Genomic DNA, 24,320 nt, shown 5'->3' with positions numbered 1-24,320 from the left:
TGTCTATGTCAGTTTTTCTTTTGATGCAACATGCATGAAGTAGCTTGTGTCATATCTACAATATTGAAAGTTCTTTACAAAGGAGAGAATCTTGAGTCCCATAGCGTAAGCAAAGTAAAGGAGTATCCATCATGGCTTGCACTGTACAGAATCTGGGTGTGCATGGTAACTGATCTCTGGAATTCCCTCACATTTTCTCACTAGCACACATCGAACTTACCAAAATAATCCTATGGTAGCTCTCAAACTTCAAAGTCTTTCAGCAATGATTTTCAATAAATGATACACAACGATCCTTGTACAATTTACTTTTGTACAAACATGAGATATTTCTTCTTGATTTTACCTAGATTTTTAGCATTTTATTTCATAAGTAAATGTATTCATAAGAATTCATACAAGAAGCACAAAACAGTATGCGACTTTTTTGAAATGTGGCTCATCTGAAGTGTCGTCCAGTCTATACCGTCATAGTATTGTCAGATCATTCATTCATCGTGGTTTCTTAGTGGTTCATTTATTGTTGTCACTACCCTCTTCTCATCTCTCCCACTCTACCTCACCCTCACAGTCAACCACAACTTCAGTCTGAATCACTGCGTTATAGAAAAGATGATTTGGGGCTGGAGATGGCATAGAGAAAGTTTACTGGAATGGCTACAAAGTTGAAAATGGAGGCAATGAAGAAACATTGAGTGAGGAAGCTAATGGAAGATTTAATGGAGATTTATAAATTATGGTGGGTTGGCCAGTGGCGAAATGGCATCTGCACTGGACTTTGAGGTGGATGTTCCTGAGTTTACTTCTGGCCATTTCCCAACCTTGGCAGCAGCACTATCTGCGTGGGAAAAAGGCTCAGCCATCTCCTTCCATATCTTGCCATGAAAACCCTCTGGACCAAGACACAATCCATAGTGTTGCTATGAGCTGACGACTCAATGGCACTCAGCAAAAACCACAACTTATGAGTTATCTAGATGGAGTAATTAGGAAGGGTATGTTGCCTTACCCAGTGGACACAGGTTTGAATTGATTGGCAGATACATCAGTGGTGATTAGAATTCTGTTTTTTGTCAAGAATGGGATAGAAGTCCAGAAGTCAATGCCTGAAATGATGTTGGAGACAGAAACCCAAATCACATTGAGGCAGGCCTTGAGCGTATAGAACAGTGAGCTGCAGGGGCAGAGATCATATGCTGGAAAGTAGAAAGAGATTGGATAGTTCTTTGCCTGCTGCAGAAACACAGATGTGATGAATGGGCTGAATTTTGATGCTTGAAAGACACCTGGACAGTCACATTGATAAGAATGCTTTAGAAGAAAATGAGACCTGCAACCAGCTAATTTTGGCAACTTGGTCAGCACAGGTGAGTTGGCGCAGAGCCTCACCTCATTCCATATAGCTTGGTGACTGTATAGTTCCTCTGAGTTCTAACTTTCCAATGATTCTGTGCTTTCTGAATTCTGCAGTTGCTTTCCCCTCGTCCTATCCTGATGGACTGATGTGATGGCATGCAAAACAAATTGTTTTCATGATACTTCATTACATATGACAAAAGAATAAACTAGCCTAATTTACTTTTACATTCTGAACACTCACATAGACTTTCACCTCCGCAAAGACTGGGGTCAGTTGTTTTTCTTCAGTCTCTCTGGAGCATTAGAAGTGATTTTCCAAGTTGAGTCAATGAATTTTTGCAGCAAAAATGAAGGCCATTTTGTCCATCCTGTTAATTTGCATTGATAACATTATGTAGCATCATCCTGCTTCCCAGTTCTTGATCTGCAGCACTGTAGGTTATGATGCATCTAGCCCACTTCCAGGTATTATTCGAAAGGTTTCTGCCTCCACAAACTCTCAGTGGAGCTGTAGCTTGCATTCAAGCTCTGGGTTAGCAGATGTAGTTGAGTGTAATTGTTCTTGGAACTGACTCAATCATATCCACTGCTTGATTTGTGTTAGACAAAGAGCAGCTCTCACAGCAACAGTAACGTAATGGTTAGTACAATGACTTTACATCTCGTGTGTCAGAGTTTAGAGGTCAATTCCGGTGTCTTCTGCAAGGAGACTCTGTATATATCCTTCCTGTGGAAAATGTGGGTTTTCCCCGGTGCAGTGGCTTCCTCCCACAGTCCAAAGACATACTGGGTAGATTAATTGGTCATTGTACATTGTCCCATAATTAAGTTAGGGTTAAATTGGAGTTATCAGGAATTCGGCACTCTATCTCTAAATATATGAATGAATGAATAAAGTGCTTTACAATCAATGAAATGTGGAAACTATTCATGTGGACATGGAATAGCCAATCAGCAATTAGCAAATTCCCTCTGATGAAGGCTCTTTGACCTGAAACATTAGCTGTGTTTTCCTTCCTGCAGTTGCTGTCTGACTTGCTGTATTTTTCTAGCTTTATTTATTTATATTCCACAAACAGCAACTTGATGTTTAACTAAACTGTCAAAGTAAAAAAAAACCAGTCGAAGTCAAGCTTAATGTTTTTCTTTGCAAGAATATGTGGAGAGGATTTTTCCTTTAGTGGGAAAGCCTCAGATCACAAGGATGTCCCTGTGGTACAGAGAAATTCGTTAGCCGGAGGGTAGAGAATCTGTGGAATTCACTGCTACAGATGGCTGTGGATGCCAAGTCATTGGGTGCATTTAAAGTGGAGGTTGATTGTTTCATGATTATTAAAGGTATCAAAGGATACAGAGACAAAGCAGAAGAATTGCACAGGTTGAAAGAGAATCTAAATCAGCCATGATCAAAAGGTAGAGCAGACTCAATGGGGGCATGGCCTAATTCTGCCCCCATGTCTTATGGTCTTAGTATGTATAAACACATACAAAGAAAAACTTGCCTACAGCAGCATCACAGGCTAAAAGCATCAAATACATGATATCCACAGGAAAGGTAAATATTAAACATGTATTATACACAAATTTTGCAAGAAAACACAATTAAAACAAAACCAAATTTCCATTGTAATAAATGGTTGAGGCAACTAATGATCAAAGTGGTCATTAGTATTGCTATACTGAAGTACTGATTAAGGTTGTGCAGGTTGTTTCAAGAAGTGGATGGTTGAAGGGAAGTAGCAGTTCATGAATCTGGTGGTGTGTATGCTTCTGAACCTCCTGCCCGATGAGAGCTAGCAGACAAACTGTCTTAGTGCTTTTGGTTGAGAGATGAACATTGACTTGGATTGCTCAGAACTCCCTTGATCATCTTCAAAATAATATTATGAGATCATTTACATTCATCTGTGAAAATGGATGGGACCAGATATTGTCTGGTAAGTTGGAAATGAGTTGTCCCTCATCGCTGCACAGTTGTAAGATCTTTATTTCTGTTCTTGAGTTTCTAAAATGAGGCAAAGTTTCTATTTTCTTATTAAGGTAACCAAATGAAGTGGTACTGTATCCCTTCTTCAGCAGTCTCTTGGATTCTAGGCTGACTCACTTCCATTCCAATTCTGTGGTTTGACGAGGTGAATGTTACATGTGAGGTAGGAGCTGCCTGATGGGATGGGTGGATGGATGCTGAGGAAGGCGATTCATTTTTTCCATAGCCTTGTTGAATTCTTGACAAATGGACTAAAGGTTCTCGGTGCCACACAAACCAATCCTTTCCCATTCTGAGTGGTTGTAAGACACAGATTTCTAGCTTTCAGTGATTATATTTTTCCAGGAAACTTCGAGGACAACTTTGAAGCATTGTTTTTTTAATATCAGAAACAGAAAAGTTTCTATTTGGGCCTATTTTGTTGAGATTTGCCTTTGGAACTGATACTGTGTGTCAGTGGGTTTTCAAGTGGAAGGGAAGAGGATATTTACATTAGTTCACTTGCCAGTGGATTTGCCGGTGTTGATATTAGCTCTTGAATGCTTTGGAATGCCTGGTCAATGTTGTATAAAAATGTACAGAGAGCAGGGATCACAGTTGCATGGTAGACGACAAGTTGTGTGCTGCTTCAACAGAACCTTGAGATCAAATAAGCAAAACGTTAGCAAAAATCTATCTGATTTTCATTATACAGAGGAAATTTCAAGAGTGCCTGAAGACAATAAGCAGAACTGCACATATGCATTTAAGAACATAGGGAAAATGTTCTCTCATTTTCCCTGATTTGCATTTGCTGCCATCAGCTCCATTATTGATTGGAACATTTGTCAGTCTGAAACAAAATTGCCAGCTGAACATTTATGAATAGTGAGTAAAAGCTCAATTTAGCTGAAACAAATCAGTTAAAGTGAGATCCTGTCACTAGTGACAGGTAGGTGGAAAAGTGTAAAGGAATTAAAGGGAACCTTGTGGTACAGGAACAATCAATGCAAAGGACTTTTACAACTGGAAGAAGGCTATCCAATGTCCTCAACAGAATCTCCCAGTTGTCCAAGCATTTCTCACCGAGTTTCCAAACTGCTGTTGGAGTTCGTGCAGCTGCAGCTAATAAAAGAGGATACATGCTGTGACACACTAGGTTTCAATGTCAAAATGATTCCAACAGCCTCCCTACTATGAATTAGGTCTATACTTCTCACTGCCTCAGTAGGGCAGTCAACATAGTCGAAGACCACCATGAACCTTCTGTCTTCTCCCTCTTCCCATCAAGCACAAGATACAAATGCCTGAAATTATGCACTACAAGGCTCAAGGGCAGCTTTTGTCCTATTGTTTATAAGGTTATTGAATGGACTGCTGGTTCATTAAGGTGGACATGACCTCACAATATACCTCATTTTCACCCTACACCTTATTGTCAATGTGCATTGAATTTTCTCTGTAATGGTGATACAATATTTTGTATTCTGCTATTGTTTTGCCCATGCACTATCTCAATATACTGATGTGATGAAATGATCTCTATGGATGTTTTGCAAAACAAAGTATTTTAGTGTACCTCAGTCCATGAGAGAATAATAGACCAATTTACTAATTTACAGATTTACCAATTTATAATCATAATAATCCAATTTCATTCTCTCATTCGAGACCTGGGAGCTTTCATTGTCAAAAGCATTTATTGTCCAGTGAATTGGTTAGCTTGTAAGGTCAGTTCAAAGCCGAAAGTGAAATATGTTTCTATGAATTAGAATTCACATAGAAACTAGACCAAGTAAGTAATATATGGGTAATATATGTTTCCTTACCGATATTAGTGATTACAGTAAATTCTTAGATTTCAGTGATTTTCTGGTGAGCATTGCAGGTACCCAACTTTTAATTCCAAAATAATTTAATTGACTGGACTGAAATTCTATAATTGTATTTGAACTCATGTTTCCAGATCAGGTCCAGACTGTTGAATTGCTAGTTCAGCAATCATTTTGACTGTATTTGGTTGTTATTGTAGCTAATATAACTATGAAACTTGTTGAGATACTCAGTCTGCTGGTTGGTTGATTCATTGGCATTATTAATTGTTTCAGAGATGCCATGAAAACTTTGTTTTGCAAGGCATTATTCAATCACATAAGAAAATCTATGCACTCTGTACTTGAACCAGCAGTTTGAAAGTACTTTGAAATTAGTCCACACCCCCACCCCCAGTCGCTTTATCCCCGTGATCTCATAAATTGATTGATTTTGGTAAACATTTCCTTCTTGAAAATTTTGATTGAAGCTATCTTCAGTGACCTTCCATGCAGTGGATTTCCAATCAGTACAAATCTAGGCATACAGGCAACTGTCCTCTCATCCTAACTATTTTGCAAGTTATCTTAAAAATTGTTATTTCAGTATTCTCAAAGAGGACAAATATCTCTTGTAATATACTGCTGAAAATGTTTACAGCATTTTAACATGGGCACTGCATCATAGCAAACAAATATGACTAAGAATTTGCCATAATTCTGGAAACTAATTGCAAATACGGCACTTAGTACAGTGGATTCTGGTTAATTGAGCTATCAGTTAATCAGTGCAGCTGCTTATTTGGTACACCTCTTACAGAATATAAAACAAATTGAGAAAACAGTCGGGATTCCCTTTGTTTATCTGAGACACTATCGTGCATAATTGTAACAGGAGGCTGTTGTTGAACAGTTTCTAACTAGCGTCAGTCATGTGCACTTGTGTAGCCACGAGACACTACACTTTCCTTAGAGTGATCAGTTTTTAGATACTGCCAGTTATGTGTTTGTGTTCAAAAAGCAGTAATTTTTGTCACTGATAGTTGGGAGCTTTAAGACAATTTAGGACTGTTTTTCTTACTGTGGTTTCAAACACTCAGGCTTGGAAATTCCAGGAAGGACCAGGAGTGAAAAGGAAATGATTTCACTACTTCAACAAGTTAGGAATTATGAAGAATTTGAAATATCAACAAATATCTTGAATGTTACAATGAAAGCCAAGAGATGGATGATGTAATCGTCTAAAACATTGTTTGAAGGTAGTCCATTATCTGCACTGGGTGTCTGTGTGATCTTGATCAATTACAGTCAATCAAAAGAGCATGCAACATACACTGGAGGAAATCCTCCATCAATAACTACTGGGAAGTAATACAGAGTTTTATAGCACTATAGTAGTATTGGTAGTGTTCTAATTTGCTCTGTGTTTCATGTAATACATAAATCGTTACTCAGATAATTTTCCTTTTTATACTTTTTTAATAATTTCCATGAAACCCAGCTAATTGGGGTAGCTGCTTAATTGGGTCAGACTGTACTGGTCCCAAAGTGATTTTAGACAGCAGAAATAACTGTTCATGCCATGTTAAAAGAGTGAGTACTGGCCATTAATTCTTAACATGTCCTTGTTTGTCAATAAAAAAATTGATTATTAATTTTATTAATTGAGAAGAAAAATTGAAAAAATGATGGAAATACTCTGACAACATTTATAGTGAAAGAAATGGTGAACCATAAGGCACACAATATTTTTCAATATGAATTAGTTGTGCATCTCACTCCCATTGCAAAGATAAACATAAATTGAATTGAATTGAATGATTTTTATTGTCATTATACATAGGTACAATGAAACTCTGTTTATCTTCCACTCAGGCAATTAAATAAAACAGTAGATAAAAACAAGACAGCAAAATTTAAAAAATTATTAAATAGATAAGTAGCAGAAAATAAGTTGCAGCAACACCAAAATATTATAGTAATGCACAATAATTAAGACTTGCACCTATGATTGTATGGTCCAATACCTGGCAGATATTATGTCACAAGTTGATATGTAGTGGATGACCTTAATGATGGTCTCCAACATGTGAAAATCTTACAGTATATCCTTGACAGCCAGTGTGAGATAAACATATTTTCCACCCTTGACAGTCAACTATGTTTCCATTGCCACCTAAAATCAGCATTTTGGGAATGGCCAAGGACATAACTATTCCAGCCGTATAATAGTAGGTTAGAGGGTGGTATCCTGTTGTGAGTGACTCTCCAAAGCCTTTCTACTACCAGCAAGAAACAAGTCAGGGAGTCAGGGTCCTTGGAACTTGCTTAGGTGATTGCATTAAAGTAGTTGTGGAGAAATCTCCCTGTGATTACTTGCTTCAGTTATGAGGAAACTCTTTTAATATTGATATCAGAAGTGGATGAAGGAGGACCTGATAGAGGTATACAGAATTATGAAGAGCATAGACAGGGTGGGTAGAAGGAAACCTTTTCCCATAGCTGGGCTGACTAAAGCTAGAGGGCATAAGTTTAGGATAAGGAGCAAAATGTTTAAGGAGATCTGAGAAAGAAATGGAATACCCTGGCTGAGCCAGTGGTGAAGGCAGAATCTTTCGTAACATTTAAGCAGGATCTTATTTAGTACTGCAGTCACCAGGACAGAGAAGTCTCCGAACCGTGTGCTGGTAAATAGAATTAATTTAGGTCAGTATATGATCAGCTTGGACATGGTGGGCTGAAGACCTTGTTTCCTATGTGTATTATTCTATCGCTGTACCTCAGAATCAGAATGAAGTTTAATATTACCGGCATATGTCATGAAATTTGTGAACTTAACGGCAGCAGTGCAATGCAATGCATAATAATATAGAAAATAAATAAGTAAATCAATTACAGTATGTATAGATCTGTGTATTAAATAGTTAAATTAAAAACAGTGCAAAAATAAGTAATGTTTAAACAGTGAGGTTGTGTTCATGGTTCGATGTCCATTGTGGAATCAGAGGCAGAGGGGAAGGAGTTGTTCCTGAATTGCTGTGTGTGCCTTCAGGCTTCTGTGCCCTACTTCCCAATGGTAACAGTGAGAAGAGGGCATGTCCTGAGTGATGGGGGTCCTTAATAATGGACACTGCCTTTCCAAGGCACTGCTCCTTGAAGATGTCTTGGATACTACAGAGGCTAGAACCCAAAATGGAGCTGACTAATTTTACAACTTTCTGTAGCTCAGGTTCCTGTGCAGTAGCTCTCTCCTTCCCCCCCCCCCGCCATACCAGACAATGATGTAGTCTGTCAGAAAGCTCTCCTTGGAACATCTGTAGAGGTTTTCGAATGTTTCCGGTGACAAACCAAATCTCCTCAAACTCCTTATGAAATACAGCTGCAGTCTTGCCTTCTTTATAGCTGCATTGACCGTTGGATCCTCAGAAATCTTGACACCCAGGAACTTGAAATTGCTCACTCTCTCCACTTCTGACCCTTCTATGAGGATTGGTTTGTGTTCCCTTGTCTTACCCTTTCTGAAGTCCAGAATCAGCTCTTTCGTCTTACTGACATTGGGTGCAAAATTGTTGTAACACCTCTCAATAAGCTGGTATATCTCACTCCTGTACACTGGCCCTGTCATCTCCATCTGAAATTCTGCCAACAATAGTTGTATTATCAGCAAATTTGTAGATGGCATTTGAGCAATGCCTAGCCACACAACCATGGATATAGATGGAGTAGAGCAGTGGGCTAACCACACACTCCTGAGGTTCGCCACTGTTGATCATTGGCGAGAAAGAGGTATTATTACTAACGCACACAGGTGGTGGTTTTCTGGTTAGAAAGTCAAGGATCCAGTCGCAAGGGGAGCTACAGAGGTCCAGGTTCTGTAGCTTATCAATCAGGACTGTGGGAATGATGGTGTTAATATTATGGCAAGCAGGACAAAAAAAACAGTTGACTGTATGCCATCCATTGTCTGAGGCATTTACTTACTTCACCACCATCATATTGTGGCCAAGGTGTGTATATTTATAAAAAATATTTGTGATATCTGCAGAATCTCCCAGAAAACAAACTCTACCAAGCCAGAAAAGGGAAGCAGGCTATGTTAACAACATTGCCTGCATGCTTCCTTTCAAGTTGCTGACTTCAAAGTATATTACTGTTCTTGCATTTTCAGTAGATCTAAATCCTGTTTCTCTCTACCAAACAATGCTGTGGGAATAACCTCATCCGAAGGACTGCAGAAGATGGCACAGCACCACCTTTTCAAGGGCAAAAGCGTGTGAGCAATTAACTGTTCCATTCCCACTACCCAGTGAAATTCCTTTGAGTGTTGTAGGAAAAGAAGCAGGCAAGGTGCAGTGTTAAAATATTCAAATAATCTGTTGCAGTGATATTGAATGAGGAATCAACATCAAACAAAATGCTGAGGAAATAAGTACATGACAATCTGAGAGCAGTTTCTGACCCCTTTACCCCTCTTAAAATGCAGCAATCCCTTGGTACCACACTGCAGCTTTAGCCTGGATTTCAGTACACAGACTGTAATAACTCTTTACAACTTTACATAAGAAATTTATTCTTATTATGTGGACTTTTATGTTTATATATAGGCTGGCATATTTATAGGGGGCTGCTTAAAAGATTGTCACTGAAAAAGACGAGTCATTTGTAATTCTAAAAATACACTGAATTGGCTTAACAGAATTTGTTTAAGCGCATACAAAAGATTTAGATGTCACATATTCAATTTATCCAGCCTTCTGCTTTACACCCAGGAGTTGGATTTTATTTATTTAGGTAGATTTTGAGACTCTTTCAAAATCTACACTGATCTGTACATTTGACAAAATAAAATGGCTTACTGTAGGTAAAGATTCTGATGGAACAGGCGCTCTATTGGATTGTAAATGGATGTTCATGTTGGCTGATTTCTATCAGCTTAAACTTTGTTCTCAAATCACGCTCTCCTCTCAATGCTCATCCAATCTCCATAGCTGGCATGTTCTCTCATACATGATAGGTGGTGACAATGGATCTAGAAATCATGGAAACTTATTTAATATCGGGTCAAATCTTTATGCTCAAGAAGTCTTTATTTCTGTTACTGCCTCTATGACTCTAATAAATTTAACTCATTGTGATAGTTTCCCTGCTGTCATCATCATTTTATCATCTTTTCACATTACACTAAACAGAATAGAACCCATAAAACAAAGCACACACCATCTGAAAATGACATCTTCTGTCATGCATACCTCTCAAAGCCAGCAGCACCTTAATTAAAAAAAATACTCCTGTCGTCACACTTCCCCCTCTGTCCTTAAAACACTCTGAGATGCCTATACTCCTCTAATACTACTCTCTTAATTGTTCCCGATTTCAAGTATTCCACTATTGGCTGTCATACTTTATGGGATTCTGTGCCATAACTCCATCTCTCTTCACAGAGAGAATATGATAAACTCTTTGGGACACAAGAGACTGCAGACACTGGGATCTGGAGCAACAAGCAATCTGCTGGAGGAACTCAGCAGGTTGAGCAGCATCTCTGGGAGGAATTGTTGATGTTTTGGGTCAAAACTCTGCATTAGGACTCCTTCCTCTTTGAACAAGTTTTTGGTCGAACTTCTCTGTGTGACTGTGTGGGTCACATTTTGATGGACAATGCCCCTGTGAAGCACTTTGGGATATTTTCTTAACTTAAATGCACTATTAAAATATAACTGGTGATAACTTGTTATATGACCCATATTTCTAGAAATCTGCAATATAGCAAAAAGGGTTCTGATCACCTCAGTTATGAGGTGACCAGTTGAGCCTTGATAATAGTATCGATAAGCAAAAGGCACACTGTACACAGACCAATATTTTTTGCAACAAACTTTGAGATTTTTAACAAATCCTACAGAATGTTTGTATTTCAATTAATTAACTAGAACATTGCTACTCTTTCTTCAGCTTTGCTGTCTGAGCCAAATTGACAGATTCTGTGACAATTTAAGTATTTAAATAACAAATAACAATGGTTAATCATTTAAGTGATAAAATAAGTTAAGCTGGAGTATGATTTTTGGAAATTAATTTGTTACTTTAGTCTCCATGGAAATTGTTTTTCTACTGCTTAGTATATTCAACTAATGCAAAAAGGGAAAGGAGGTACTCCTGGAAGAACACTTGCTTGATTTATAACTCCAGGTTGCATATTCAGAGTTGCCAAAAGCTTGAAACAGTTCTGTATCTATCTACCCCAGATGCAAGTGGCTGGAGTCCATTATAAATAGGACAGTGGAGTCCTGCTAGGCATACAACTGAGCCTAAACAATAGCAATTCTGCAACAGAAATCTATTTCTCCTGGGTGATCATGAACTCTTTTTGGTCCCAAATGGTATTTTTAGCTGTTGAGCTACAAAGATAAATGTGTGCATTGGTACAGTACGGTTTACTTCTGCATTTTTAGGAACCTATTCACTAACTTAGCCTTTAATTTTCTTTAAAATATGATACTTGCAAGACAGTATGTGTATGCAGCTTTAAAAAAGGTGTTTGTTTTCTATTTGTTGTCCACCACTCCTTCAGAATGCAATGTGAGGAAAATTAATTGAGCCATGTTAAGGGTACATCTAAGTTCTACATGTGAAACTGGCTGAACTCTGATTTTGACTGCCAAGCAAATTTCATGAACCTGGAAAATGAAAATAAAAGTGACGGAAAGTAAAGGGAAAATTTTGATTTAGTTAGCTTCTCAAGCAGAGTCATTTAACAATTGGCTCCCTGAACTATTAGTTAACATTAGTATTTATTTTCTTCTCCCTCTGGTGTACTACCCAACTTAAATTGCTGGACTTTGGTGGTTGGAATATTGCAAGTCTTGTTGATTTTTTTGGCGAGTGGCAGGGGAACTACGTGGCCTCGGTCGTAGTAATGAGGACTACGCCTCGACCCATTGCTATTTGCTTATTATCACAATAGGTCAGTTGCAGACGCAATCTCGATGGCTCTTCACACGGCCTTAGACAACCCGGACAATACGAGCACCTTTGTCAGGATGCTTTTCATTGACTATAGCTCAGCATTTAATACTATCGTTCCCACAATCTGGATTGAGAAGTTGCAGAACCCGGGCCTCTGTACCTCCCTCTGCAAGTGGATCCTCAACTTTCTAACCAGAAGACTGCAATCTGTGTGGATTGGTGATAACATCTCCTCCTTGCTGGCAATCAACACTGGTGCACCTCAGGGGTGTGTGCTTAGCCCACTGCGCTACTCTGTCTGTACTCATGACTGTTTGGCTCGGCATAGCTCAAATACCATTTATAAATTTGCTGATGACACAACCATTGTTGGTAGAATCTCAGATGAAGACAAGGGAGTGTACAGGAGTGAGATATGCCAGCTAGTGGAGTGGTGTTGCAGCATCAATATCAGTAAGATGAAAGAGCTGATTGTGGACTTCAGGAAGGGTAAGAGGAAGGAACTCCTACCAATCCTCATAGAGGGATGAGAAGTGGAGAGAGTGAGCAGTTTCAAGTTTCTGGGTGTCAAGATCTCTGAGGATCTTGGTCCCAATAGATCAATGCAGTTATAAAGAAGGCAAGACAGTGACTATACTTCATTAGGAATTTGCAGAGATTTTGCATGTCAACCAATATACTCAATAACTTCTATAGATGTACTGTGAAGAACATTCTGACAGGCTGCATCATTGACTGGTATTGGGGGTGGGGAGGGGCAGGGCTACTGCACTGGTTTGAAAGAAGCTGCAGAAGGTTGTAAATTTAGTTGGCTCCATCTTGGGTACTAGCCTATAAAGTATCCAGGACATCTTCAAGGAGTGGTGTATAAGAAAGGCAGCGTCCATTATTAAGGACCTCCAGCACCCAGGGCATGCCCATTTCTCACTGTTACCATCAGGTAGGAGGTACAGAAGCCTGAAGGCACACACTCAGCGATTCAGGAACAACTTCTTCCCCTCTGCCATCCAACCAATTGCTAAATGGACATTGAACCCGTGAACACTACCTCTCATTTTTAACATATATTATTTCTCTTTTTTGCATGATTTTTACTCTATTGAATATATGTATGCTGTAATTTATTTATTTATTGATTTTTTTTTTCTTTTTCTTCTATATTATGTACTGCATTGAACTGCTGCTGCTTCGTTAACAAATTTCACGACACATGCCGGTGATAATACACCTGATTCTGATCCTGGTGCTGCCTGTTTGCAGCCACCCAGAGGGAGGGAGTCTGGCGTTGCACCAGTGTGCTGGAGTGGATGTGGTGCAGCATTCTTAACCCCCCCCCCCAGTATTCACTCGGCAGAAAACAAGCTGTATTGTGTTTGACTGCAGATTGCTGCAACATTCATGGACTCAGGACTTGGACTACATTTTCACTTATGTCACTATATTTTACTGATACTGATACAATCAGTTACAATTATTACATTTAAGAGACAGACACTTAAGTAGGCAGGGTATAAAATTTTGGTCCAGTGGGATTAGTGTACATGGCAAAAGGTAAGCACGAATGTAATGGGGTTGAAGAGCCCAATTCTATGTTGTATGACTTGATGACTGTTTGAGTTGTATGCTTTTTTTTTCTGAAGAAAAGGACGGCCAGTACAATTTACACTCAAGTAAATGCTACAAGATATTTGTATTGGAATGAATGGAATAATTTATTGGGCCCTTTCTTCATCCTGCAGCACAAGGCAAATTGACTAATTCTGCCATAACTCTGCCATTGAATGTTACAATGTAATGTTTACAAAAGATGCTGGCTTTTAAATGTCTATTATAAAAGTTATCTGTTGTAACGAAAAGGGAAAATACATAATCCACTACTTAAAAACAAAAATAAGCAGTATTATACTCTGCTTGTGACAAGTTAACTTGAATTCTTTATTGGAGCCCATCCTATTTTTTATATTTCAGAGGATATGTTGAAAGGTGAGACAGAGTAATGTAGTAGTGGGTTGGGGAAGGGGAGTATTATGTATAACATATTCCTCGAGACACAAGAGGCTGCAGCAATAAGTACCTATTAGGTTCATTTGCCTCTTTCTGTTCTATAATATCTCAAACTTAATCAGCATTTATTGCAACACACACAAAATGCTGGTGGAACACAGCAGGCCAGGCAGCATCTATAAGGAGAAGCACTGTTGACGTTTTGGGCCGAGACCCTTCGTCAGGACGTCGACAGTGCTTCTCCTTATAGATGCTGCCTGGTCTGCTGTGTTCAACCAGCATTTTGTGTGTGTCGTTTGAATTTCCAGCATCTGCAGATTTCCTTGTGTTTGCTCAGCATTTATTGTTTGTTTTTTTTGGGGGAATAACATTTTTTTCAATAAAAAACATTGACTTTTGGAAGGATTCTTCTTATACTCAAGGTTGATCCTTCTCAGACTCCTTGGTACTTTAACTTGTTGATGTGGGCAACACAGGGGCATAGCTGACTGAACTCAATCTTGGCATCCAATGCTGTCTGTGTGGAGTCAGTTTGTATCATCCTCCCTTTTACCACATGGGGCTTCCTTTAAGCCTTCTGGTTTCCTCCTACCTCCCAAAAATATGTGGGTTGGTGGGTTAATTGACGTCACTAAATTGCCTCCAGTGTGTAGGTAAGAGGTAGCATCTGGGAGGGGTGAGTTTATGGGAATGTACTGTAGGTCGAATAAGTTACATGGCCAGGAGAATGGGATTGTCCTGTGATCCAGCACCTGGAGGACCAAATGATCTTCTCATATTGGAATACCATACGATTGTTGTGGTCTGGTCCAGAGCCCGCATTCTGGGTCTTGATCCGGTCCACGGACTCCGGACTCCGGGTCTTGTAGCCGTCACTCCTTTCGTCCTTGAGCCCAATTAGTCACACCTGTGGATCATTGTGGCTTGTTGGGGCTCAAGGAGGCGCACCTGATGCCCATCGGCTGGCGGTGTACATAGGAGGTTCTGGGACTGAGTGGACTTGTGGTGGGGGGTTGTCCTGTTTGTCCTGCCTATCCTGTTCCTCTGGTTGCCCTGGGTTGGAGTTCCCCTCGTCAAAGACGAGTTCTTCGAGTAAGTCTGGCAGTCACCCTGGACCTAGTTCCCTTCCTATCCCTTGCCTCCATCCGGCAAGCCTGGCCGAACTGCCGTTGCCCCGCGTGGGACTCTGCCCCTTTCCATCCCTCGCTGCCGACGGATTGAGTCCCGCAACCTACCCAGGTGCCCCGCAACCTGCTCAGGCCCCCGTGTTCCTGCAGGGAGGTCCAGGCCCTGCCTAGGAGTTATGCGGCCCACCCAGTGAACCCCTAGACCCTGCCTGAACTCCGGGATCCTGCCTGGCCTGAACTCCGGGATCCTGCCTGGCCTGAACTCCGGGATCCTGCCTGGCCTGAGATCCTGCCTGGCCTGAACTCCGGGATCCTGCTTTGCCTGAACTCTAAGACTCTCCCGGAACCCCAGAATCACCTTGAATGTCTCGTCCCTCATGCACACCATGGTCTCCATGTCTTGTCTCTCGTTTAGTTGTTCCCGTCCTGCCCCTAGTACTTCAGTGCCTGTGTCCTGTGCTTGGGTCCAGCCTCCTGTCCTCTTATGACAACGATGCTGTTTTTAGTTGCTCACCACTGTGCAATTGCATTCAGGTAGCACATTGCTGCCTTCCATCTGAAGCTTGCTTCAATGCTTGTGCTGCAATTCTCAACACTATCAACTGATCCTGTTGGCTTTCAGGGGAAAGGAGGCTGTAAAATGCTCTAAATTAATTCATGCAAAAAGTGATAGATGCATCCAAGTGCCATCAAGGAAATACTGATTGTTATCTGAAACTTTCTCCAAAGCATCCATAAAGTCAAAAACCTTGTAATTTTTTTCCGAGTAAGTAAGTACTAATGGTATAATTATTTCATTCTCAGTGACGATAACACATTGCTTCTAATGATATGGTTTATCCGACCCTGGGAGCATTCTTTAAAATATAACAAACACATATCTTGGTACAATTTCCATTAAGTTCAGAGCAAGTAATGTTTCAATGGAATTTATCATTTTCTCATCCTTCATTTTCCGTGTTTTATTTGTCTGAGTATGAATCACATACGAACTGATATCAGCAGATTCAGTCGGATGTAACTGGGCAGTTAAAATTCTGCCTGCAACACAAAATATATTGTTATATATTGTTATATATTGTCATATATTGTTATATATGAAAATGTAGAGGTTCTTCTCTGAAGGATTGGGTTTAGATCCGCTGTACGAGCTGGATGAGGCGGATCCTTCTTTTTGATCAGGTTATGATAGCAACTGCAATTTTAACCAGAGGGCAAACAGGCTGGGAGAAAAAAGCAGAGTTAAAGTTTCATATCCAAGATTGTTTATCTGAATGGAAGATGAGTTGAAAGAAGAGTCTTGATGTCATTCTTTGTGTTCCATCTCAGAGCCAGTGTTTATAGGAGTTCTTCTTACAGAAAGATTACACCTTCCCCTCCCCATGCCTTTCTATTCTAGCATCTCTTCATTTCCTTTCCAGTCCTGAAGCAGTGTCTCAGCCTGAAACGTTGACTGTTTATTCATTTCCTGACCTGCTGAGTTCCTCCGGTATTTTGTGTGTGTTGCTTTGGATTTCCAGCATCTTCAGATATTCTCATGCTTGTGAGCAACAGTTTAAAGCTGATGGTTTTAATTGGTTTAAAAAAAGAGAGAGGCAGGGATGTTTAATGATGGAGTGCAGAAATTGGGATCTTAAATTATGAGTGATTAAATTTTGGAAAAACTAGAGGATGGCAGATGTGTTATTGTCTAACAGAAGGAAGCATTTCAGACAATCAAGTCTGTGCTGGGTCTCATCTATCCTATTCCTCAGTAATTTGCTCTGTAAACCATGATCCCTGCATTCCCATGAAGTCCTCCTAAATTCTACCACACTTTTACAGTAGGGCATTTTCCCGTGACTGATTAACCTACCACCCTGAATTTCTGTGGAATATGGAAGAAAACGGGAGTATCTGGACCAAATCCACAAGGTCACAGGGAGAATGTCCAAACTCCATGCAGATAGCAGCAGAGGTCAAGACTAAACCCTGGGTTGCTGAAGCGGTGAGACCACAGCTCTATCAGCTGTGTTGCTTTTGCAGAAAGTTGCAGGGTTGTAGGAGGTTGCAGAGATAGGGAGGGTCAAAACCTTAGGGAGGTTTGAGACCAAGGTTGAAAATGCTAAAAAGCTCTCCAAGCTGCTTTCGAGATGCACTTCCACTTGGCTCAGGTAGAAGGGAGAGTGCTTGAGAATAAACATCACCAAGGCTTTGTGAGTTTTCAAGTTTTTGAGACCATCTTGGCTGTAAGCTCTCACTTCTCTCATTTTTTTTAAGTAAACACACTGCTGTATCCTTTTACAGGTGTCCCCCGCTTTATGAATGTCCGCTTTACACCACTTCGCTTTTACAGAAGACCTATATTAGTAACCCGTTTTTGCATTACAAGGAGGATTTCCGCTTTTATGAAAAATTTTCCCATATAAATTAATGGTTCTTCACTTTATGCCATTTTGGCTTAAGAAAGGTTTCATAGGAATGCTCTACCTTTGTAATGGGGGGGGGGGGCACCTGTATATCTGACTTTAAGTAAATTCAACTCTGAAGAGCAGAGATAAAATGCCAAATGTACCCAATGGGAATCTATTGTTCTTTTTGTGCTGGATTACAATTTCCTGGAAGAACTTGTTCCAGCAGTACTTATATAGACACACCCCAACCATTGATTTCTCCATAAGCAAGCTCAGTATTCTCTATCACTTGATTTAATTATAAATGTTGTCTCTTTTCCCTTTTTGTAGGACACTAAAGATGAAAGCTCACTTCTCAGACTTCAGCTGAAGGAGAAAGATGAACTGATTTCACAACTCAGAGAGGAACTTGTAAGTAGGAGACCTGAAATGTTTACTGTATTTTCAAAAACTTGAAGCTTCTGCCACAATAGGAAGGAGTCGCATCTGTGGCAGAAACACCATGGCCGGTTGTCTTGCCGCATTGATTAATGTGCTATTTATGAGCCTTGTGACACAGTTTCTATGGTACCTCTGAATTTTGAATAAATAGGCCAAAGAATCCTCTTTGTTTTACAGAATATTCTTGACAATGTTTATTAGACATTTAAAAGATCACAATTAGCCAGCTGGGCCGAGATGCTAATAAGCAGAGTTCTTTATCTCTTTCTCTAATGAAACCTAACACCAGGTGGGATACATGCTCACAAGTCTGATAACAAGCTGATATGGATTTTCATCAATAGAAGTAGTGACATTAAACTGGGTCAGTCTGGCTCACACGCAAAGTCCATTTGGTTGTACATTCCAGCAGGAATCAATGGGTATCTATCAAAAAGGCATGTTTTTGTAGATTCCCTGTCCTCTTTCTTCCTGCATTTGTAGGTTTTATTGGAGAGAAACATAGCTGACTCACCTTCTGCTGATGAAAACAACTTAATGCTCTGTTCAATCCCTCATCATGCCTGGAGCTAGGATCAATCAATACATAATATCACAGCTTGCAAAAAAAAACATTTGCCCCATTGAATCTGCATCAATATCTTTCTAACCAGTGGTTTTTCACTTTATTTTGATATGATATTATGTTAGCTGGCACATTCACACCACAAGACCAATTACTAGGTGGTGCACAGTATTACTTACAAACTAGAAGAACTATCTTATATTTTACAGCATATAATTACATATAATACTCATTACTAACAGTACGCATGTGCATACTTTCAATGGTGTAAAATTGTTTTACTTATGAACAACGACTGGATGTACAGTACATACTCATAACTTTAAATATCAATCCTGAGCGTTATAAATTGGCAGGTTGCCTTGGGATGTTCCACTCTGTTAAATGTGTTGTTGCAATAATCAGGGCTTCTGACGGACTTGTTGCAGTTTTTGCCTGCAGCGTAATATTATGTGCACACAGACAAAGACCATTTGGCTGTTCATTCCAGCCGTAATCAATGTGTTACTATCGAAAAAGCATGTCTTTGTGGATTCCCTGTACTTTTGAGTGAGTCAGTAAACAGAGTGAGCATTGACACTATCTGCAAGGGGATGGGATAAAAATTATGTATGACGAACTGCAAACAGTATGGTGGAAACTGCAGGCAAGCTTCCCTGTAAGAAGAGGACTATTCGTGCATTGTGACAGAGTGCATATTGGATATTTATATAATTAAATTACATACATAAAGTCAATCCCAGTCACTCTGTGTGGGTGTGAACTCCAAATGTGATTGATGTGAAAATTACTCAATCATTTTCTGGGCTGGGATATGTGGTGTCACAACATACTTACACATATACGTCCCTTTCCACCAGCCTTTATAATTGATGGATCATGTTTTTTGAGCAGCAAATTACATTGGGAGAGAGCACATTCTGGAACTTGAAAGTGTATCATGCATCTTGTGTCAGTGGAGGTAGTTTTGCCTTCCAGATCAGAAAACTGGTTGGTGTCTCATGGCTGGGTGTCTCTGCAACTGCATTCATCATCCACCCCCCCCCCCACCCGCATCTGGCCCCGGCCCCTGGCACTTCTTCTCTGCCACACTCCTTCTCTGGTGCTCCACCCTTGTCATTCCCAACATCCTTAGCTCCCACCAGATTTACAAACGCGCTCTCTGCTTCATGTTGACAAATGCAGTACTGTGCAGAAGTCTAACTGTGTATGTATGTGCCTAAGACTATCGCACTGTGCATGAAGAGCAATTTTAAACAGGGTGATTTCTGAAATCTGTTTCAGAAGGCAGTCAAACTACACCGTAGTGATACAGTATGTGTTCAAGAAAAGTTTAGGAAAATCCCAGGAGGTATGATAATAATCGAAGTGTTGTTTTTCTGAGTAACATGTTGAATAGTGTGGGAATAAATGGGAATAGCGGGTTACATGTCATTAAGGAAGACAGCTGTTTTCCTCAGTAATCTGGTCAACAGTTTCCCTTCAACCTGCAACACTAAAACAATTTATTTGTTGTGTCACATTGCTGCTTGTAGAATCTTAGTGTGTGCAGAGTAACTGACAGGTCTCCTGCATTACCACATTTCAGAAACATGTGAGCAAAAATCTGCAGCTGCTGGACATCTGAAATAAAGCCAGACGAGAGCTTGAAACACTCAGCAGGTCAGGCCATATCTCTAGAGAAAGCGCAGGGTAAAAATTTTAATTTGATGACCTACCTTCAGAAGTGGGTAAAGTTAATGATTAAATTTTTTTAAAGTTATTGAAGAAGTGAGCAGTGAATAATTCAGAGTGAGAGTGAATGACACGAGTGACACTGGGAGACAAAGGTGATTTACAAAAAGCGTGAATGAGAAAGAAATATGTAGGACAAAATTTGAAATCATCAGAAAAGAGAGAAAAAGAAATGTGAACATTGGAAGTACATGAAATATGCTAGAAAGACTATTTCTGAAATATCGATTCACTATTGAATTTTTCATTCACAGTGAGTTAAATTTCAAAGTTCAAAGTCAATTTATTGTTAGAGTACACACGTTACCAAATGCAGCCCTGAAATTTATTTTCTTGTAGGCATACTCAAGAAATCCATAATAAATAGAATAATAACCAGAATAGATTCAGTGAAAGACCGCACCTACTTGGGTGTTCAACCAGTGTGCAAAAGACAAGAAATTGTGCACATACAAAAAGAAAGAAATAATAATAAATAAATAAGCAATAAATGTTGAGAACATGAGATGAAGAGTCCTTAAAGGTAAGTCCACAGTTGTGGCAACTTTACAATGATGTGGCAGATATCACCTTTGATTCAAGAGCCTGATGGTTAAGGGGTAGTAGTTCTTGAACCTGATGATGTGAGTCCTGAGGTTGCAGTACCACCTTCCTGACGGCAGAAGTGAGAGGGTAGTATGTCCAGGGTGGTGGGAGTCCCTGATGATGGGTGCTGCTTTCCTGCGACTTCCTTTTATGTATATGTGTGCAATGGTGTGGAGGGCTTTACCCGTGATGGATTAGGCCAAATCTACTACTTTTTGTTGGAATTTCCATTCAAGGGCATTGGTGTTTCCATACCAAGCTGTGATGCAGCCAGTCAATATACTCTCCACCATAGAAGTTTTTCAAAATTTTAAATGTCATGCCATATCTTCATAAACTCCGAAGGAAGTGTAAGTGCTGCTGTGCCTTCTTCGCAATTGCACCCATGCGTTGCATCCAGCACAGGCCCTCTGAAATGGTAACACTGAGGAATTCAAAGTTGCTGACCCTCTCCAACTCTAATCCTCTTATAATGACTGGCTCATAGACCTCTAGTTTCCTAATCCTGAAGTCAATAATCAGTACCTTGGTCTTGCTGACACTGAGTATAAGGTTGTTATGGCACCACTCAGCCAGATTTTCAATCTCCTCCATAAATGCTGATTTGACACCACCTTTGATTCGGCCAATGATAGTGGTTTCATCAGAAAGCTTGAATATGGAATTGTGTAAAGCAAATAGAGCCGGGGGCTAAGCAAACAGCCTTGTGGTGCACCTCTGCAGAAGGAGATCGTGGAGGAGATGTTCTTGCCAATCTGAACTAATTGGGGTCTGCAAGTAAGGAAATTGAGGGTCCAATTGCACAAATAAGTATTGAGGCCAAGGTCTTGAAGCTCATTGATTAGTTTTGAGGAAACAATGATATTGAATGCTGAGCTGTTTTCGATAAGGAGCATCTGGATGTATACATCTTTGCTATCTAGATGTTCCAGGATTGAGTGAAGAGCCAATAAGCTGCTGTGGACCTGCTGCTTTGGGACTCAAATTGCAGCTGATGCATGTCACTTCTCAGGCAGGAGTTGATGTGTTTCATTACCAACCTCTCAAAGTACTTCATCACGGTGGATGTTAGTGCTTCTGGACAATATTCATTGAGGCACCAGTATAATTGATAATGCTTGAAGCAGGTCGGTACCTCATACTGCTGAAGCAAGAGGTTAAAGATCTCAGTGAACACACCAGCCACTTAGAACAGGTCGTTAGTACTTGGCCGGGTACCCAGTCTGAGCCAAATGCTTTTTGTGGGTTCAACCACCTATAGGCTGCTTGCACATTAGCCTCAGAGACTGAAATCACAGGATCATCATGGGCTGGAAGTTGATATTCTATTTCTTGAGCATTCATCTTTGGAGCAATGTAAGAAATCAAGACAGTGAGGTACTCATGGGATGGATTATTAAAATGTAAGGAGACTGGAAGCTGGTAATGGACTGTCAAGCAGTTCATGGGATTCTGATGTTGACAGCTGCTGTTGTCTCTACATTACAACAGTACTTGCAGCTTTTCATTCTTGGTGAAAGAATTTTGGGCATTCAAAAGGTACCAAAGAAGCTGTGATCAATTTTGGACTGCATGACATTTCCATTTATTAGGTATCTTGGAGCTTGGTATTGGACAAATATGTGCAATGGATGTGCTGCAACACTTGCTAAACTTTGTCTGCAGTGGAACAATCCTCATAATGGTTTCAGAGAAGTTTTAGAATATGATGAAGACTGGGCAGAATGTGCAGGCAGATATATATTTGAGTGTTACTGCTATATTCATGATAATAGCAAGGTAAATGTGGCACTAAAGCTCATGTATTAAGGAACTGAACTGATTTACAGTCACTATTAATGTAAGTGTTATGCACACACTCTTCCAGCACCATTCTAAAACCTCGGCCATCAGTGAATAGTAAATCACAGAGACGAACACGATTTATTTTTCTTCATCTCCACAGCACTAATGAAGAAAACATCATCAGAAAATATATCTACACCGCAGTCTCATCTGTCTTATGCATAATTATTCTTACCATGGACAACATTAATCTGGTTAAAAATCTGTTCAGCTCCATCATGAACAATGACTTCAACAACTGGCTAGCTGGAGGCTAATCCGTTTGCTGTTGAAGTTTGTAGGCTGCACACAAAGGACAGTTAATGCAGGGCATCTTCTGGGTCAACACATAAAGGAACAACTTCTAATTCTGAGCTCTTGAGGACTCCCAGAGGGCATTCACAGATGCTCCTCATTATTGCAATGCAACAATTAATTTATGCAGAGCAGTTACTCAGAAATGTAAAGGAATGGGTAAATTGTGGGGGATTGGGCAGTGATTTGAGAGATCAAGGGGAACGGTGTATGGGAGAGACACAATAAACGTCAGATAAAATGATGGGGCACATCAAAAAAATGCATGGTTCCAAAAATTAAGGATGGCTGTAGAAGAGATGCAAGAAACAAGAAAGGTTGCTTGATAGTTGGGCAGCAGAGATGGAAACTCCGCTGAAGCGGACGTGACCCAAACATAATTCCACCCCTGCCGCTGCCTCAAATATCAGTACACCATGAGTTCTGGTGCAGCAGGCTGCCATTGACCTCAGCCTCCCCCACAATAACACTGACTGCACATCCTGCTTTGGGAATGTGCCAACATAATCAAGGACTACGGTTATTCTTATATTGGGTAGATGATTTATATCTTGAAAACAGGCACCACCATGTTTAAAGATGGCTTCTTTCAGTTATGACTCTTAAACTGACCTCCTGTATGATAAAAGTTAGCTCTTGCTCTCTCAATCTACCTCATCAAGACCCATTCATTTTTTATGGCTTCTTGTACTGCACTTTTTCTTTAACTGTAACACTATATTGTGCATTTTTTCTTTCGATTTTCTACTAAATTGATGCATTTTTGTTTATGTTGCGCTCTCTGAATGTCACACAAAACAATGTTTTTTCACAATATCTTGGTATATGTAGCAACAATAAACCGATTACCACTGGAAAAAGAATTGAGACGGTAACACGATGGACCTCCAATTTCTCCTGCTCTATTATATCTCCAAACTTACCTGAATGTGTTCAACATTAAGTCCTCTTTCTCTTGAAGTATAAATGTTGTTTCCTTGCAGTAGAATCTAGGAGCAGGAGGAGGTTATTCAGGCCATTGAGCCTGTTCCTTTATTCATTTTGATGATGACAGTCTGTACCTTGATTTTTTTTTTTGCTTGTGTGAAGCAAATGTATTTTATTTCTTCACTGTGGCAAAGATGGTAGAGTTGGCTCCTCACAACCTAATGAATCCAGTTCAGTGCTGACCTCACGTGCTGTTTGTTTTGACTTTGTAAGTTCATTCTGTGACCATGTGGGTTCTCTAGC

At 40.0% G+C, this 24,320-nt stretch overlaps 1 protein-coding gene across 3 annotated transcripts in view; it reads left to right on the top strand.

The window, feature by feature from the left end:
* ccser1 (coiled-coil serine-rich protein 1) overlaps nucleotides 1–24,320 on the top strand; it is a 1,375,213-nt gene that overhangs the window by 808,446 nt on the left and 542,447 nt on the right. For all 3 annotated transcript variants that reach the window (XM_073042460.1, XM_073042461.1, XM_073042462.1), the window contains one exon: nucleotides 17,957–18,037. In XM_073042460.1, coding sequence (XP_072898561.1) covers nucleotides 17,957–18,037 — 81 coding nt within the window. The remainder of the gene's footprint in view (nucleotides 1–17,956; nucleotides 18,038–24,320) is intronic.

This window comes from Hemitrygon akajei, chromosome 4 (genome assembly GCF_048418815.1).
Source record: "Hemitrygon akajei chromosome 4, sHemAka1.3, whole genome shotgun sequence".
In the NCBI taxonomy this organism is placed as follows: Eukaryota; Metazoa; Chordata; class Chondrichthyes; order Myliobatiformes; family Dasyatidae; genus Hemitrygon; species Hemitrygon akajei.
The sequence above is the reverse complement of the archived record's forward strand: the minus strand, read 5'-3'. Positions and strand labels throughout refer to the sequence as shown.